Source organism: Hemitrygon akajei, chromosome 5 (genome assembly GCF_048418815.1).
Source record: "Hemitrygon akajei chromosome 5, sHemAka1.3, whole genome shotgun sequence".
In the NCBI taxonomy this organism is placed as follows: Eukaryota; Metazoa; Chordata; class Chondrichthyes; order Myliobatiformes; family Dasyatidae; genus Hemitrygon; species Hemitrygon akajei.
Window position 1 is genome coordinate 47,487,283 of NC_133128.1, and position 17,378 is coordinate 47,504,660.

Consider the following 17,378-nt stretch of genomic DNA (forward strand, 5'->3'; position numbering starts at 1 on the left):
CCATACAATGGTTTGATGTAACCATTCTTACAAAACTTAACTTGCAGCTAATATCCTCATTTCTTCCATCACATTTCTTAGGTACTACTTCCACAAGCAAGGCAGATTGAACAGATTTAGTACTATTTAGTAAACAGTCAGAAGGAGTTCAACTCCTAAGATGCCATATGCCACGATTCTAGCATCAAGTCAAATACAGGAACACAATCGCTCTCCTTGGTTAGACAATCAGTACTGTTCCATTTTGAATCAAATTTGGAAGAACCACTGAAATTTGGGATGGAATGTGCTCTGGATAAGGTCTAACAGCAACAGTGGAATTGTATATCACAGTGAAATGTACTACATAGCCTGGAATACTTATCGCCATCAGTTCAACCACAGATCAGCACAGGGTTTGCATGTGCGCTGAATTCCAAATGGGTCCATTTGAAAGTCTGAGCTGAATAATTTTATGGCAAGGTGATTAATCTTGCCATTTTCACTTTCTACTAAAAAGCTAATGAGCTAGCAGTTACAATCTCTATCCACTGAGGATGGAACACATAAATGCTAAAGAACAGGTTTGAAGCACTGGCAACCTCAAAACAAGTGGAGCTGTAGATGTTCTGTTTCTCCTTCCTACTTGAAGGCAGTTAGCAGTTTGATTCACTCCACATATATCAATAAATGATCACATCTGTTGCTTAAACAGAAGATAATTGATCAGCAGGCTAATCATTGAATGGAACTTGGTATGGGTTGGCAGTGGCTTAGATCTAGGCTAAAGTGGAATAGATGTAACATCTGACTGCTGGCAGAATAGATTTTCATACCACTGCATATACCATGATATTTAATGGAGTGGAATTCAATGTACCCATATTCCCAGGCACACATTTAAATGAGCCACTTTTCAGGGAAGATAACTTAAGCTCATCCAAAGGCATTTGACCATGTTAACTTCATTTCCTTCTAGGGTTCTGTCATTTAAATCTACCTGATAGCAAGTTTACTGAAGGGTATCAGTTTGATGTGGAAGAGCCCAATTTCCCTACATCTGATCTGTGCTTCGTTGGACTGATGTCTATGATTGATCCACCCCGTGCTGCTGTACCAGATGCTGTTGGAAAGTGCAGGAGTGCTGGGATCAAGGTAAGATTCCTAATTGTGGGATTGTAGCATTTTGCTCTGCTCAAGGTTAGATGTGTGATAATTGCACATTAGTGAAAGAGTTTTGATAACAGGGTCAGAATTTGCATGTTGCAAAATTCTTAAAGAAATGGACTCATTCAAAAGGATAACATGAAACTGGCCACATCCAGGAGCTTTACTCCCTTTGAATATTAGCACTCGGGCCACTGTCCCTGGCATACTAATAATTTGTTTCAGCAGTCAATTACTTTGTGACAAAAATAGAAAGCTTCAGTTTATTTGTCATCTTGAATAATTTGTATCAAATTTCACTATTGCTCCACCACATTACGAAATTCAGTTGCTTATTCTATAAAGTGCATTGTGTGATGCCTCAGTTCATTGTTTTGGTCATTGGTTGTATTTTGTTAACATGCTGGTTCTGAAAATTAAGAGGCTTAATGTGGCCTTTCAAATGTGCAAATTTTTAAAGTTAATGTTGCTTAGTTAGAGGAACACTGTTAGCTGGAAGATGGTCAGAATGGTTTAAGATAAGGGCACTAATCTCAAGAAATAACACATTAATGGATGTTATACTGAAGACAGACAGAAACCTAATGGGTTGGTGAAATCAAAAGGTAATAAAGAGTGTAGAAGTGGATTTCAACAAATAAACAGAGGCAAGGTTGGAATCAGGCTTCCTAAGCATTTAAAATGATGTAATATGTTTGTATTCCAGCCCTAATGACACTAAGACCACCATCATTTAAAAAAAAGTTCCTTTACTTAAGTGGAATGAAGTGTAGGCCAAAAGAGTTGAGTAAGAATTCAGTGTAATTATGCATGCTGAACAAGCAGTCTTGCAACACACAAATGTTGGAGGAACTCAGGCCGGGCAGCATCTATGGAACAAGTAAACAAGTGATGTTTTGGACCAAGACTCTTCATCTTGCAACTTGGCAACAGTGGATGGGTCAAAGAAGGCTGAGAGATATCAGCATAAAAGTGGAAAGTAGAGCTGTCTTCAAAGGACAGGGATAAAGGCATGGAAAACATCTGAAAGGAAGCTGTGGGTGTGGTAATAGAAACCATTAAAGGTGATTCCTGAGATGCATTTGCAAGTGGTTAAGTGCAATCATGCAGACTGACAGTTAAAATGTATTGGAGTAGGTCTGAAGTGATCAGTACTGTGATGCCTTTTTAATGAGGAAATTAAATTACTGCCCATTTCCTCTTAAAATCAGGACCTAAATTTAGCTGTTCTAAGAATCTATCATCAGGGACTTTGGGCATGTCTTCCTAGTTATTACTAGATTTCTAATGAAGATTGTAAAATATTCAAGCCAATCCTGCAAAGCTTTCTTAAATTTGCATATAACTATCACTGCTACCTTTTCATAGGAATGCAGTCATTTCCTCAATCAACTTTAAGTCTATTATAATCCTGCTGGACCCCAGTTTATATAATTGTGGCACTTTTTCAAGAGATTTCTCAGATGTGTGCAGAGACTTAATGAGCACATGTGTAATAAGGATCCTCTGAGATGGTATATATTAAAGTGGCAGCAGCTGATTCCCATTTTGAATTTGAACTTTATAGGTCATAATGGTAACAGGTGACCATCCAATCACTGCCAAAGCTATTGCAAAGGGTGTTGGGATCATCTCAGAAGGAAATGAGACTGTAGAAGATATTGCTGCTCGCCTGAACATTCCCGTCAGTGAAGTTAATTCCAGGTAAACAATCTATCAATCTTCTAAGAATTGAAATATCTTTGAGGTAATCTAGGTGCTGGATGAGCTAGAAACCAGTTTTTTTTTATTCCTGTGAGCCACTGGACAAGAGTGCTTCAAGTGTGTTATATCATTTAAAACTTCCCTTGACTCTCCTAATAACTAATAAGTCATTCAGCCCATATAGTAACATAATCATGAGGCTAGCTGTCCTCTGAACAACAGGACTGAAGTTAAGATTGGTTATTTCCTTTAAAGCAAGATGGATAATACAGAATGTGAAATTTCTCAACATTTTGTCCTAAGTGCTAGCCAATAGATCTCCAAATTTGAGGATATACTCTAGGCTAACCTGACAAGGGTTTTTGACTTGAAACATTACCTCCATTTCACTACCACCACCTGCTGTCTCCTGTATCTTCTGTTCTTGTCTCACGTTGATAATGTTTTCAATGGCTTAAAAAGTGAATGATGGCAAATTTTGATGATATTGTTGCCCTTTTTCACAGGGATGCCAAAGCCTGTGTAGTCCATGGTACAGAACTTAAAGATTTGACCCCTGAGCAATTGGATGATATTTTACGCTATCATACCGAGATAGTCTTTGCTCGAACTTCACCTCAGCAGAAGCTGATTATTGTGGAGGGCTGTCAGCGACAGGTAAGAAACTGTTCCATGAAGGAATAAAATACTGCACCCCCTGTCACCTGTTACTCATTAAAAAGTCTAATTTTGTCAGTTTTTTTTGCTCAGTTTAGAGGATTTTGTGGGTGCAGATAATTAAACTTTTTTTGACATAAATTTTGCCATTAATTTACTATATATGGTAAATGCAGCATTTTGTGCCCGAGCCATATTTTAAGTGCAGCAGGATTTTTTCCTGTCATGCAAATAAGGCTCTGCATGAAGAAAAAAAATGGGTGGAGGCTTGTATGCTGCCACATTTTGTGTGCGCAATATCCATTAATCGCTTAGAAAAGCAGGAAAGCCTGAGCAATACTTTGCTGCACCATTCTGTGCAAGGATAGTTCCAAGTTCAATTAACGGTTGCAACCTCCTGACTTGTGGCCACTTGCATGTACATACAAGCTTCCACATTATTATTAAATGCAATAGTTTGACTTGCATACAAACATTCTTTCCTATAAATGGCAGAATTACTTCTGCTTCTCCACAATAAATAATTGTTCTTTTAAATCGGTATGTGTATTGATGCCATTCTATAAAATATTGTTGAGGTATGCTTACGATGTCTTGTGATTGTTGTGGATTTCATGGCTAGTGGACAGATCAGTTCCGTGGTCTGTAAACACGGAACCTGCTTGTTTCTTGGTGACAGGCTGAACATCCTAAATTGCAAAGTCTTTATTAAGGGAAATAATTGTGAAGGAAGGATATTGGTGGGGGAGGGGGTGAAGCGTTGGAGCTTGCTGTTGTGAAAGGCAGGCCTAAATAGAAATGAAACTGACAATTTTCTGTGGTAACATTTTGACTGACTTTTATGCAGGGTGCCATTGTAGCTGTCACAGGTGATGGAGTGAATGATTCTCCTGCTCTGAAGAAGGCTGATATTGGTGTTGCTATGGGTATTGCTGGCTCTGATGTTTCCAAGCAAGCTGCTGACATGATACTGCTGGATGATAACTTTGCCTCTATTGTTACTGGCGTGGAAGAAGGTAGGTGCAATCTTTTCACAATTACTTTTCACCAGCAGTGGAAAAAGTTAATTAGTTCGGCATTTTCTGATTTTTATTTCAGTACTACAATAGGATTTTTAGCTCGCTGTTAACGTGTATGCATGTCCATTGTTCTAAGTATTATTTAAATGAAAAACAGGAAATTCTACCCTTTTACCAGCTTGGGTTTTTGTGGCTTATGATTACTTCTAGACTTAATGGGTGAAGGTCAGGATTGAAATTGTGGTAGTGTTGCCATTCTTTTTCTAATCGGAGAATGGTTGCAGCTCTTTAATAAAAATGCCCATCTGTAATCCTCACGATATTCTGCTGTATATGCTGACCGAGCACGGATAACAGCAAACCTATTGCATATGGAAAAGGGGGAAGGGCAGAATGTTTGAGCGAATGGAATTTAACAGCTTTTGATGCTAATACAGACTTCTGTAGCATACCATGTTATGTTTATCCAAACGTTTCACTTCCATTGGTTCATTGAAATTTAAGAATTTTGAATTGTTTTTACAAATTCAAATTTCCTGATTGTTTTCAGGTCGTCTGATTTTTGATAATCTTAAGAAATCAATTGCATACACGTTAACCAGTAACATCCCTGAAATCACACCCTTCCTGGTATTCATCCTCGCAAACGTCCCATTGCCACTTGGAACGGTTACCATCCTCTGCATTGATCTGGGTACTGACATGGTAAGTTCCCTTTGCAGTTCTTTGAATTACAAAATTGATGAAATGTTAAAGCTCTTGAAATTGTTGGTATTTTACTGATGGCAGCTGAGAAAGCTGTTACCTCAACCCCAGTGACTCAATTTCAATCCTGACTTCTGTTTGTGTGCTGTCTGTGGTTGCACCTCCAGCTCCTCCAATGTCCCAATGCTATGCTGGCTTGATTAATTGGTAGCTTGTAAATTGTCACTATGGGGTTATTATAGGATTAGTGTAAATCAGTGGTTGATGGCATATTCCTATAGCATGAAAGCTTGATTCAGACTACTGAATGTGAGCCTGTGATTGAAACTGGCGACGTTAGGTATTTTGCTAGCGCTCTTGATGGGTTTAAACCTATATCTGGCACTGTTTTTGCCTTGCTCTTTAAATAAAATGCAATACCAGTCCATTCAGGTTGGTAACAACATCTCCACCGATCTTCATAGGCACAGATACACTACAAGGCTGAATGCTTAGTCCTCTGCTCCACTCACTTTATATTTTTGACTAGGAGACTAGGCAGACCTCTAATGCCATATTTAAGTTGGCTGCATCAAAGCTGGTGAGGGAAGGAGAAAATGTGTTGAGTGGTACCATAGCAACAGAGTCTCACTTAATGTCACCAAGATCAAGGAGCTGATTATTGATTTCAGGAGGAGGAAACCAGAGGTCCATGAGCCAGTCACCATCGGAGGATCAGAAGTGGAAATTTAAATTGCTCCTTATCATGTCAGAGGACCTATCCTGAGCCCAGTGCACAAGTGTAATTACGATGAAAGCTCAGCACTGCCTCTACTTAGAAGTTTGCGCAGTTTCGGCATGACCCCTAAAACTTTGACAAACTTCTATAGATGTGTTGTGGAGAGTATGTATTACCGTAGATTCCGGATTATAAGCCGCTACTTTTCCCCCACATTTTGAACAGCTTTGAACTCTGCGGCCTTTAATCCAGAGCGGCTAATACATGGTTTTTTTTCATGCCGCCTCGTAAACATTTTGCCTCGTAACAGTAGACCAATAAAATTGATGAGTAGTTCACAGAGGTCCAATGAAATTGTACGATAAATCAAGCGCACTTTCACAATTAAATTATTGTAAATTAGTCATTTGTACTCACCCTCATCAACATGGAAAATACTCGAAGAAAAGCAAGACCCGAGCGCATCAGACCCGATTAGACCCGATCACGTTACGCAAGCGTGTCAGACCCGATTAGACCCGATCGCGTTACGCAAGCGCGTCAGACCCGATTAGACCCGATCGCGTTACGCAAGCGCGTCAGACCCGAGCGCATCAGACCCGATTAGACCCGATCGCGTTACGCAAGCGCGTCAGACCCGATTAGACCCGATCGCGTTACGCAAGCGCGTCAGACCCGAGCGAAAACGCTGCTTTTAAGTTAAAGGCGATCAATAACTTTTCCTGGTAGGCTGCAGTATATATATTTTTACCAGTCGCTAGGAGATATTGGAATGTTGTTCGTGCTGTTCAGTAAAAAAGTATATGCAACGTAATTTGTGTTACCGATACGTATGTATATTTAAAAGTAGCGGTGCGGCCTTTACAATTAAAAAATTGATTTTATTTCTAAAATTAGAGCCAGCGGCTTTTAATCAGGTGCGCTCTGTAGTCCGGAATCTACGGTAATTGGTTGCAAGACAGTTTGGTAAGAAAACACTTGAATGTAAAGTCCTACAAAAAGTAGTGGATACTGCCCAGTACATCACAGGTGAAGCCTTCCCCGCTGTTGAGCATATCTACATGTTGCAGGAAGCCAGTTTTCATCATCAAGGACCCCCACCAGCCAGGCCATACTTGCTGTTACCATCAGGAAGAAGGTACAGGAGCCTCAGGACCCCCACCACCAGGTTCAGGAACAGTTAGTACCCTTCAAGCATCAGGCTCTTGAGCTGGTGGGGATAACTTCACTCAATTTCACTCGCCCCATCACTCAACTGTTCACATGAACTATGGACTCACTTTCAAAGACTCTATCTCATGTTCTTGAGATTTATTTATTATTCTTGCTGTTTGTATTTGCAGTGTTGTCTTTTGCACATTGGTTGTTTGTCCATTCTGTTGGATGTGGTCTTTCATTGACTGTAGCGTTTCTTGGATTTTTTTATATAAGCTGTTCAGAAAATGAATCTCAAGGCTCATATGGTTTCAGTATTCTTCCTGAAGGAAGATTACTGGGAGCTAAGAAGAAAATTGAAATGCTGGACTTCCCGAGTAATAATCTCAGGATTACTGCCTGAGTCGCGTGCCAATGATGGTAAGAATAGCAGAATTAAGCAGATGAATGTGTGGCTAAGTAACTGGTGCAGGGGGCTGGGCTTCAAATTCTTAGATCACTGGAATCTATTTTGAGGGAGGCATGACTTATACAGAAACGATGGGTTACACCTGAACTCAAAGGGTACTAATATCCTGGTGGGATTGTTCAATATACCTGTTAGGGAGGGTTTAAACTAAATTGGCAAGGGCAAGTCATGTGACCAAGATGGCGGCACGACGCAATTTGCAGCGGCCACTCCGGAGTTGATATCTGTTATTTGTTAAGCGGGGTGCCATGCACAATCCTAATCTGATGAAAAACAGACGTGGGAGCACAGAGGAACATCTAGAAATCTCCAGGAAGGCCTTCTTCATTGCTGCTGTTGTTGTGAGGTCCAGGTCTATGCTGAGAAGAACAGGCCCCCAGTCTTCGGGGTCGCGTTGCCAGTGGACGTTGGCAGGGGTGTCGTAGTGCGCTCGGCAGAGGATGGTGCTCAGAGAGGCTGTGCCGGAGGGGATGGTCAGAGGATCGGAGGTTCGACGGACTCGGAGTCCGCTGCGGTCAGGGCGCTTCCACTGCGTGCTGCGTCTGTGAGGCTGAGTCTGGCGGTGCCATGGAAGTCCATAGCAGGGGTATTCCCTTCTGCCGCCTGCGTGGGATGACGAGTCTATCTTTTAACATCTTTGGACTATTTTTACTGTGCCCAGGGTCTGTTTTACATCAATCATGGTATTGTCTGCACTGTTGTAACTATATGTTAACTATAACTATATGTAATTATGTGGGTTTGTGTAGGTCTTGTAGCTTTAGTTTTTGGTTTGTTGGGTGGTAGAGTTGGTCTGTTGACTTGGTGTGTCTGGGTAGTCTTGTTTTGTCTGGTGGGTTTGGAGCTCCTTTCTGGGGAACGCGCTAGGATGGTAGCGCGATATTAATACGCAGCAGCTTCTCCGGACTCTGGATTTGGGGATTACCAAACGTTATGTGGATTTTCTGGTGTAGTCTGTTTTGTCATGTGCTTTTCTGATATCATTCTGGAGAACGTTGTCTCATTTTTTAACTGCATTGCATTTGTGGTTTCTAAATGACAATAAACTGAAACTGAACTGAAAGGAAACCAGGGTGTTAGGGGCGAGGAAGAGGAAAATAGTATTAAGTCAAAGATACTGTACAGCAAAGATGGCAAGAAGGACAGGCCGGTGAACAGACAGGATAATTTGCTGTGCGATAGAAATATAGCAAAATCAGTAACAGATACTGATCTAAATGTGCTGTACTTAAATGCACACAGCATTAGAAATAAAGCGGATGACCTTGATGTACAGCTACAGGTTAAAAGATATGACATAGTGGCTATCACTGAGTCATGGCTAAATGATGGATGTGATTGGGAGCTGAATGTTCAAGGATACACTGTGTATAGGAAAGATAGGAAGGTAGGTAAAGGGGTGGCATGGCCCTGATGGTAAGCAATGATATCAAATCCCTAGAAAGAAGGGACATAGGATCAAAAGAGGTAGAATCTTTATGGGTCGAGTTAAGAAATGGCAAGGGAAAAAGACACTAATAGCAGTTATATACAGGCCTCCAAACAGCAGCCTGGATGTGGACTACAAGTTACAGCTGGAAATAGAAAAAGCGTGTCAGAAGGAAAATGTCAAGATAATTATGGGAGATTTTAATATGAAAGTGGATTGGGGAAGTCAGGAAGATACTGGATCTCAGGAGAGGGAGTTTGTAGAATGCCTACGGGATTGCTTTCTGGAGCAGCTTGTCCATAAGCCCACCGGGGATCAGCTGTTTTGGATTGGGTGCTGTGTAATGAGTCTGAGGTGATTAGGGAGCTAGAGGTAATGGAACCCCTAGGAAATAGTGATCATAATATCAAGTTCAGTTTCAAATTTGAAAAGGAGAAGCTGGTATCAGGTGTATCGATATTTCAGTGGAACAAAGGAAAATTAAGTGGTATGAGAGAGGAACTGGCCCAAGTTGATTGGAAAAGTAAGCTAAATGCAGGGACAGTAGAGCAGAATTGGATGAAATTCCTACAAGAAATAGAGTGCAGGAAAAACATATTCCAAGAAAAAAGAAAATCATAAAAGGAAAAATGACACAAATGTGGCTAATGAGAGAAGTTAAGGCTAAAATAAAAGCAAAAGAGGCAGCATACAAGGAAGCAAAAATTAGTGAGAAATCTGAGGACTAGACAAATTTTAAAAATTTACAGAAGGAAACTAAGTCATTAGGAAAGAAAAGATGAATTATGAAAGGAAATTGGCAATTAACATAAAAAAGGACACTTAAGAGTTATTTAAATATATGAAGAGTAAAAGTGTGACACGGGTAGATATAGGACCTATTTTAAAGGATGCTGGAGAAATTATAATGGGTAACAAAGAGATGGCAGAGGAACTAAATGAGTATTTTGCATCAGTCTTCACAGTAGAAGACATTAGCAACATACCTGATAGCCAGAGGTCTCAGGGAATAGAATTAGGTACAGTCAAGATTACTAGAGAGAAAGTGCTTGAGAAGCTAAATGGACTAAGGATAGATAAGTCTCCCAGACTGGATGAAGTGCATCCACAGGTTCTGAAGGAGGTGGCTTTGGAGATTGTGGAGGCATTGGAAATAATCTTCCAGGAATCAGTAGACTCTGGCATGATTCCAGAGGACTGGAAGGGCACAAATGTAGTTCCGTTGTTTAAGAAAGGGGGGAGGCAGCAAAAAGAAAATTACAGACCTATTAGTCTGACATCGGTAGCTGGAAAGTTATTGGAGTTGATCCTCAAGGATGAGATTATGAATTACTTTGAGGTGCATGACAAAATAGGCCCAAGCCAACATGGTTTCATGAAGGGAAGATCCTGCCTCACCAACCTATTGGAATTTTTTGAGGTAATCTCAAATAAGATTGACAAGGGAGAGGCTGTGGATGTTGTGTATTTGGATTTCCAAAAGGCCTTTGATAAGGTGCCGCATAAGAGGCTGCTTAATATGATGAAGGCCCATGGAATTGCAGGAATGATATTGGAATGGGTGGAGCATTGGCTGATAGGCAGAAAGCAAAGAGTGGAAATACAGGGATCCTATTCTGGTTGGTTGCCGGTTACTAGTGGTGTTCCGCAGGGGTCGGTGTTGGGGCCTCTTCTTTTTACACTGTATATCGACGATTTAGATTATGGATTAACTGGTTTTGTGGCTAAGTTTGCGGATGTCACCAAGATAGGTGGAGGAGCAGGAAGTGTTGAGGAAACGGAAAGGTTGCAGAGAGACTTGGTCAGTTTAGGAGAGTGGGCAAAGAAATGGCACATGAGATACAATGTTGAGAAATGTACGGTTGTACATTTTGGAAGAAGAAACAATCGGGCAGATTATTATTTAGATGGGGAGAAAATTCAAAAATCGGAAGTGCAAAGGGACTTGGGATCCTAGTGCAGGATACCCTAAAGGTTAACCACCAGGTTGGATCGGCAGTAAGGAAAGCGAATGCTATGTTGGCATTCATTTCTAGAGGAATAGTGTATAAGAGAAAGGATGTGCTGATGTTGGAAAGAGTTCAGAGAAGATTTACGAGGATGATTCCTGGAATGCAGGGTCTAACATATGAGGGGCGTTTGTCGGCTCTTGAATTGTATACATTAGAGTATAAAAGAATGAGGGGATCTGATAGAAACATTTCGCATATTGAAAGGGTTGGACAGAGTAGATGTGGAAAGGCTGTTTCCCTTGGTGGGTGAGTCCAAGACACGAGGTCACAGTTTTAGATTTAGAGGGTACCCATTTAAAACAGATGGGGAGAAATTTTTTTAGCCAGAGGGTCGTGGATTTATGGAATTCGTTGCCAAATACAGCTGTGGAGGCCCAATCATTGAGGGTGTTTAAGGAGGAGATTGATGGGTATCTAATTAGTCAGGGTGTCAAGGGATATGGGGGAAAAAGCCGGAAATTGGAACTAGATGGGAGAATAGTTTAGCTCATGGTGGAGTGGCGGAACAGACTCGATGGGCTGAATGGCCTACTTCTCCTTTGTCTTGTGATATGGTGATATATATGTACTTTGATAACAAGTTTACTTTGAACTTTGACTCCTCATTTCGTATGAACTAGTAGATGCTTTCTAGTACAGGTTGAGTACCCCTTATCCGAAATGTTTGGGGCTAGAAGTGTTTCAGATTTTTTTCTGAATTGGAATATATAATGAGATGGAAATAGTGATCCCAAGCTGACTCTCAATTTGTGTTACCGGTAAGCAGTTTTTGTCTTGCATTTGTTCATCACATGTACTGATGCAGCCATTCAGCATGTTAGTTTTTCAGCGGTGACAATCTTTGCAAACTCGTCAAAGAATTTCTCTGCTGCTTTGTGATCAGACATTTCATCACCACGCACCTTCAAGAATGTTATGCTGTCTTTTCTTGAATTTCTGCACTTAGCCCGCTGAATATTCACAATTACATTCAATTTTCACTTTGTCGTGATAAATCTTTGCTTTCATGATCAGCATACCATTAAGTGGTGTATGTTCACTCTGCTGACAAATCCGCTCTTTCAGTACACATTTGAGATCTTCACTTTTCACTTTATGCTGTTTTTCTATTTTTCATTAACTTTTCGTCATTACAAATGTGAGGTCACTTCTCAGAACTGTCTGCGGTGTGCAGAGACCTGTGCATCACCTAGGAACCTCCACAAATTTTCCATTTGTGACATGTCAGCATATTTAAAAAAATTTCAGACGAAGATTTTCGGATTCTGGTATCTTGGATAAGATGTGCTCAACCTCTTAATGTACTCTGATAATACTTTAACAAATTGATCATTCGGCATCTGACTCACTGGGATAGACTGTGAGTTCACTGAGTTCCCTGGTGAAAGAAAAGTGAAGTATGTTGGAATACTGCTGGAAAAACATCCAGTCGTCCAGGAAATCTGGCACCGTAATTCCCAAGCATTCTGTATTGTCAGGCTGTAACTGCATCATGGATTTACTAAATTTGATTCTTTTCAGGTTCCTGCCATCTCACTTGCTTATGAGCAGGCTGAAAGTGATATCATGAAGAGACAGCCACGTAATCCCAAGACAGACAAACTGGTGAATGAGAGGTTGATCAGTATGGCATATGGACAGATAGGTGAGGCTGCTTATTGTTCTATTGTTTGAAAAGCACAGTATATACATAATGCATACAAGATTTAAAACATGAAGTATTGCATAATTCAATACAAATCTAAGCTTTGTTATTAATCGGTATTGACTCTTATCTCTCTTTTTAATAAACCAGATTTTTCCGTTGTCACCTTTCCCCACAATTTGTGCATTTCTTTCCATTTGGCTGTGTCAATTTTAATTTTGTTCTTGTGGATTCAGTTTTTAATTTTTTTTGCTGTGTCCTGTTAATATATTTCAGATTGTTTTCCATTTGTGGTGTCAGTTTTTCTGGGATCGTGCCTGTGATTTTGTTTCTGGTGTATGTAATATGGTGTTCCAAGTGCTTCTTACAGTTTATGTTAACCTCTGTACATATGCATATTCCAGTGTTTATTTAGCAATGTACTGCAGAGCAGATCCTTCCGGCCCTTTGGGCAGCACTGTCCTGCAATCCCTGGCAACTCTGATTTAACCCTAACCTAATCATGGGATAATTTACAACAACCAGTTAACCTACCTTGTACGTCTTTGAACTGCGGGGAGAAACTGGAGCACCCAAGGGAAACCCGTGCATTCCACTGGGAGGGCATACAGACTCCTTACGGAGGATGCTGGGATTGAACTCCAAGCTGTAATAGTGTCATGCTAACTGCTGCGCTACTATGGTGCCCCACAGTTTAGATGTATGATTTTCAACTCAAATTGTTCTTTGTAAAATCTTCCTTACAATTAACTAAGGGTTGTAATATACATCTAAACTACATTATTCCCTTGTTCGCCCTAAAATATTGATTCAGAACACTGTCCCTAATCCCCAGTAGAAAGAGGATCCCTTTTACATGCTGGTATGCTCTGGTTCTTCTAGTTTTCAAGTTTTTTTTATTGCACTTGTATAAACAGCATCTCTGCAATATATGCACTTCAAGCTGTAATCTCACTGTCATGTAGATTTATGGACTTGCCCACACAGGTCTTGCATTCTTTTTTATTCTAATTTTATCCTGAGTGTTTCATGTATATGTATTGCCATTTTTCAGCTGCTGTTATTTTTCATTTTATCTATTTGCTTGTCTTTTCTGCAAGCAATTGATAAAACTCCATATAAGTTTTCAAATTCTGTGATCTGGTGCATTAATAGTTTTTATGTATTTCGAAAGAAGTGTTATTTGTGCAAGCAATAGCAACAATTAAAATTTTTTTTAAATTGCTTTTTATCCAGGAATGATCCAAGCCTTGGCTGGATTTTTCACATATTTTGTGATCTTGGCTGAGAATGGATTCCTCCCACTTGATCTAATTGGATTACGTGAAGATTGGGATGAGTTATGGGTAGATGATATGGAAGACAGTTATGGCCAACAATGGGTATGTTTGATGGTGTATTGATGCAAACGATTTTCAGTTTACTGTGACCCAGTTGCTTCTAGACATGTTTACCGGCAATGATGCAGAAAGTTGATGATTGCAAAAGTTCAGCACCTTGAGGAAATTTAAACTTTACAGTAAACAGCAACTTGAACTGTCAACTGGAATATCTTACCAGAAAAAAGAATTTTTCTTTCAGTAGTACTTGAGTTTCATAAATTCGGTTGGATTCATGGAAAAATGCAATTACTTCATATTATTTTGAAGTATATTATAAATTATATTTTCAGTTTGAGTGGTTATTTGGATTTCCAAGTAAAAATGACACTAGGAAATCACTTCTGACGTGGAGTACATTATAATGTTTAGGTGTCCTTAGCCGTAGAACCCAAAGCCCTGACAATGTCTGTACTATTAGCCGGAAAACATTCTTGATACCTGGCTTTTTGAACATAATTTGACTATGCAGATGCATTTGAGAATTGTTCAAATAGTTTTTGGGTTTAGCCACCTTTAAAAATGCTAAAAATCTTTTAAAACAATCAAGTAAGATGCAGGGATTTAAATAACTGTATTTTCCCATTTAAAGTAGTTGGCCCTATCCAAACTGAATAATATGCACCAGGTATCCCTGATAAAATGGAGGGTCTGGAACTAGAATACATCCAGCACCTTGGCTTAAGATAATTTTGTTGCAGCCATGGACTTGTTCCAGGGTCTTGACTTCAGAATTGTAATTTATAAATGAGGAAGTCTGCACCAAACTTACTCAAAAAATGGCAGCCATTGAAAAATGTATGCATCTCTAAGCCCAGTTCCTCTTTTCAAGTGGAAATATTTTGGTTGCAGATGAATCAAAATAAAAATGGACTCCTAGTAGGAGCTTTCTTCAAGAGAGTAATCATGCTTTCACTATAATTTCAGAAGGTTTACAAATCACATAGGAGGAAGGTAAAGTTTGAACAAAAGAGTAATTACGATGGGTGAATTTCTTCCTTTATTTCATGGGATTGGGATATTTATTCGTTCTGTCAAAATTTCCACTGTTAGGAGTATCGTTAATATGATTCAATAATACAAAATTAATACTTTCATAATGCACTTTTTCCCTCTTGCTGTTTCTTAAGAATTTTCTTTAATTCAAGCTGATTTATCCTCGCCTAATTTAACTTTTGTTAATTTTCAGACTTACAAACAGCGGAAAATTGTCGAGTATACTTGTCACACTGCATTCTTTGTCAGCATTGTGATAGTGCAGTGGGCTGACTTGGTCATCTGTAAGACCAGAAGAAACTCCATCTTTCAACAGGGAATGAAGTAAGTATTTTATCATTATGCTTAGAAGAAATGGTGTCTATCAATTAAGCACTTAAAATAGTCATTACGCGATATGTAACAAATCAATTTACCAAAGAATAAAATTTCCTTTTTGCATTAGCTGATTGGGGTGGAATCCTAATGGAGTGCAAGTGAGACTACCATGAGCATGAACCAGGATAAGGGGAGAATAAACTTAAATATCTTGTAAATGTCCTCAATTATTCTGTAGCTGAATACACTTACAGTAACTTCATCTATTCTAAAGCAAATTGTCCCTGGATTATGCCAAGTTGAGTAATCCATGTTGCTGTAATATTGGCTTCTGCATCTCGGTGTTGGGAGTGTTATCAGCCAGCTGTCCCCACCACAACACATGGTTTATTGTTACCACTTCCTTCCCTGAAATCCAAAGAATTGATCATAGTTTCAGAATAGTGTCATATTTGTATGATTGATCAGTCTGTTGCCTTGAGTTCTAAATGCATGGAGGTCATTAGATCTGCTGAATGTTGCTGGCTCTATTCAAGCTACCATAGAGCAGGTTCATGTAAAGATGAAAGATTCTATTGGATGACGATTTGCATTTAATAATGATTCTTTTTCACAGGAACAAGATTCTAATCTTCGGTTTGTTTGAAGAGACAGCACTTGCTGCTTTCCTTTCATACACTCCCGGCACTGATGTAGCACTCAGGATGTACCCACTCAAGTAAGAGGTTCCTGCTTTTGTTCATGCATTTGCTAACGGTTAATAGTAAGCAACTCTTTAGTGCTCATATTGTAGCACCTTTTTAATTGTTGGTCTTTCATTTTGTAATGCAGTTAAATGTTTCCTTTCAGACCCAGCTGGTGGTTCTGTGCCTTTCCATACAGTCTTATAATATTTCTTTATGATGAAACACGAAGATTTCTCCTCCGTAGGAACCCTGGAGGTAATCTTTGTCATTTTTTTGCCAGAAGTTAATACAAGTAATCAAGCTGTCCTGATCTTTGTAGAAGTTTTGCTGTATTTGGATGCAATATTTCTCCTGTCAGCTTACACTGCCTCAGATTCCCATGAGCTTAACTACTCATACTCCTGATGTTTTTAAGGTTAAATTCCAGCTGGTCACGTAGGCAGGTGCAGTGCTGCAAATTGTATGGGGTTTACAAAGCTGGTATCTTTGTGCTGTTCTAAACTAAATTTGACCAGGATGTCTCAAACTTGCTTTTGGTAGAGGTGTTAGCAACATATCAAGCAAGATAGTGGTATTAAGGGAGTTGGAAATGAATAAGAATCCCTACTCCCAATTGATTTCCAAGCAGGCTTCATTGGTAGCAACGTGTGTGGGTTCTGGGTAAAAACATATTTAAATTCAACCATAATTGAATTATCTTTTGAAATGTATTGTTTTGGAAATGAAATAACATGGACAGCATCTGTAGGGTCAGAATACTTTGGGTTTAAGGTTTAAAAATGATCATCAAATTTGCAAACCATTATTTTGAAATTTACACTTTGAAATTACATTTCCTAATTTATCTTCCTTTTTATTACTAGGTTGGGTGGAGCAAGAAACGTATTACTAGAAGAACAAGTGCTAATACATTTCAACAATGTTTGTCTGCCTTAACTGTTAAACATTTACTAAAGTGCTAATTGTGAGTGGAGATGAACTGTTTTGTAAGAAACAGAACAAAAGTCAGTAGTTTTATATAAACTTTTTACAAGTATAACTTAAATAAATTGAATTGTCAATTTGTCTGCTGTTTTTTGTATTTCATGTCATTACATTTAATATTTGCTAGCAGCACTTGTTACACTCGTATTTTGCCTGTTTCAACACTGATAATCATTGCTAAATAAGGAGAGCGTGGTAGCATAGTGCTTAGTCCAACTCTTTACAGTACCAGTGACCCCGGGTTCAGTTCCTGCCACTGCCTGAAAGGAGGTTGTATTCTCTGTGACCAGGTGTATTTCCTACAGGTGCTCCAGTTTCCTCCCACAGTCCAAAGACCTACAAGTTAGTAGGTTTAT

The 17,378-nt window shown here is 39.4% G+C and overlaps 1 protein-coding gene across 1 annotated transcript in view; it reads left to right on the top strand.

Annotated features, from left to right (window-relative positions):
• LOC140727744 (sodium/potassium-transporting ATPase subunit alpha) overlaps positions 1-17,103 on the top strand; it is a 50,180-nt gene extending 33,077 nt beyond the window's left edge. Inside the window, exons 13-23 of the mRNA XM_073045453.1 lie at positions 959-1,134; positions 2,714-2,850; positions 3,357-3,507; positions 4,355-4,523; positions 5,077-5,231; positions 12,536-12,659; positions 13,896-14,041; positions 15,228-15,358; positions 15,969-16,070; positions 16,202-16,293; positions 16,902-17,103. Of these exons, the coding sequence (XP_072901554.1) occupies positions 959-1,134; positions 2,714-2,850; positions 3,357-3,507; positions 4,355-4,523; positions 5,077-5,231; positions 12,536-12,659; positions 13,896-14,041; positions 15,228-15,358; positions 15,969-16,070; positions 16,202-16,293; positions 16,902-16,930 (1,412 nt within the window). The 3' untranslated portion in view covers positions 16,931-17,103. The remainder of the gene's footprint in view (positions 1-958; positions 1,135-2,713; positions 2,851-3,356; positions 3,508-4,354; positions 4,524-5,076; positions 5,232-12,535; positions 12,660-13,895; positions 14,042-15,227; positions 15,359-15,968; positions 16,071-16,201; positions 16,294-16,901) is intronic.
• The last annotated feature ends 275 nt before the right edge of the window (positions 17,104-17,378 follow it).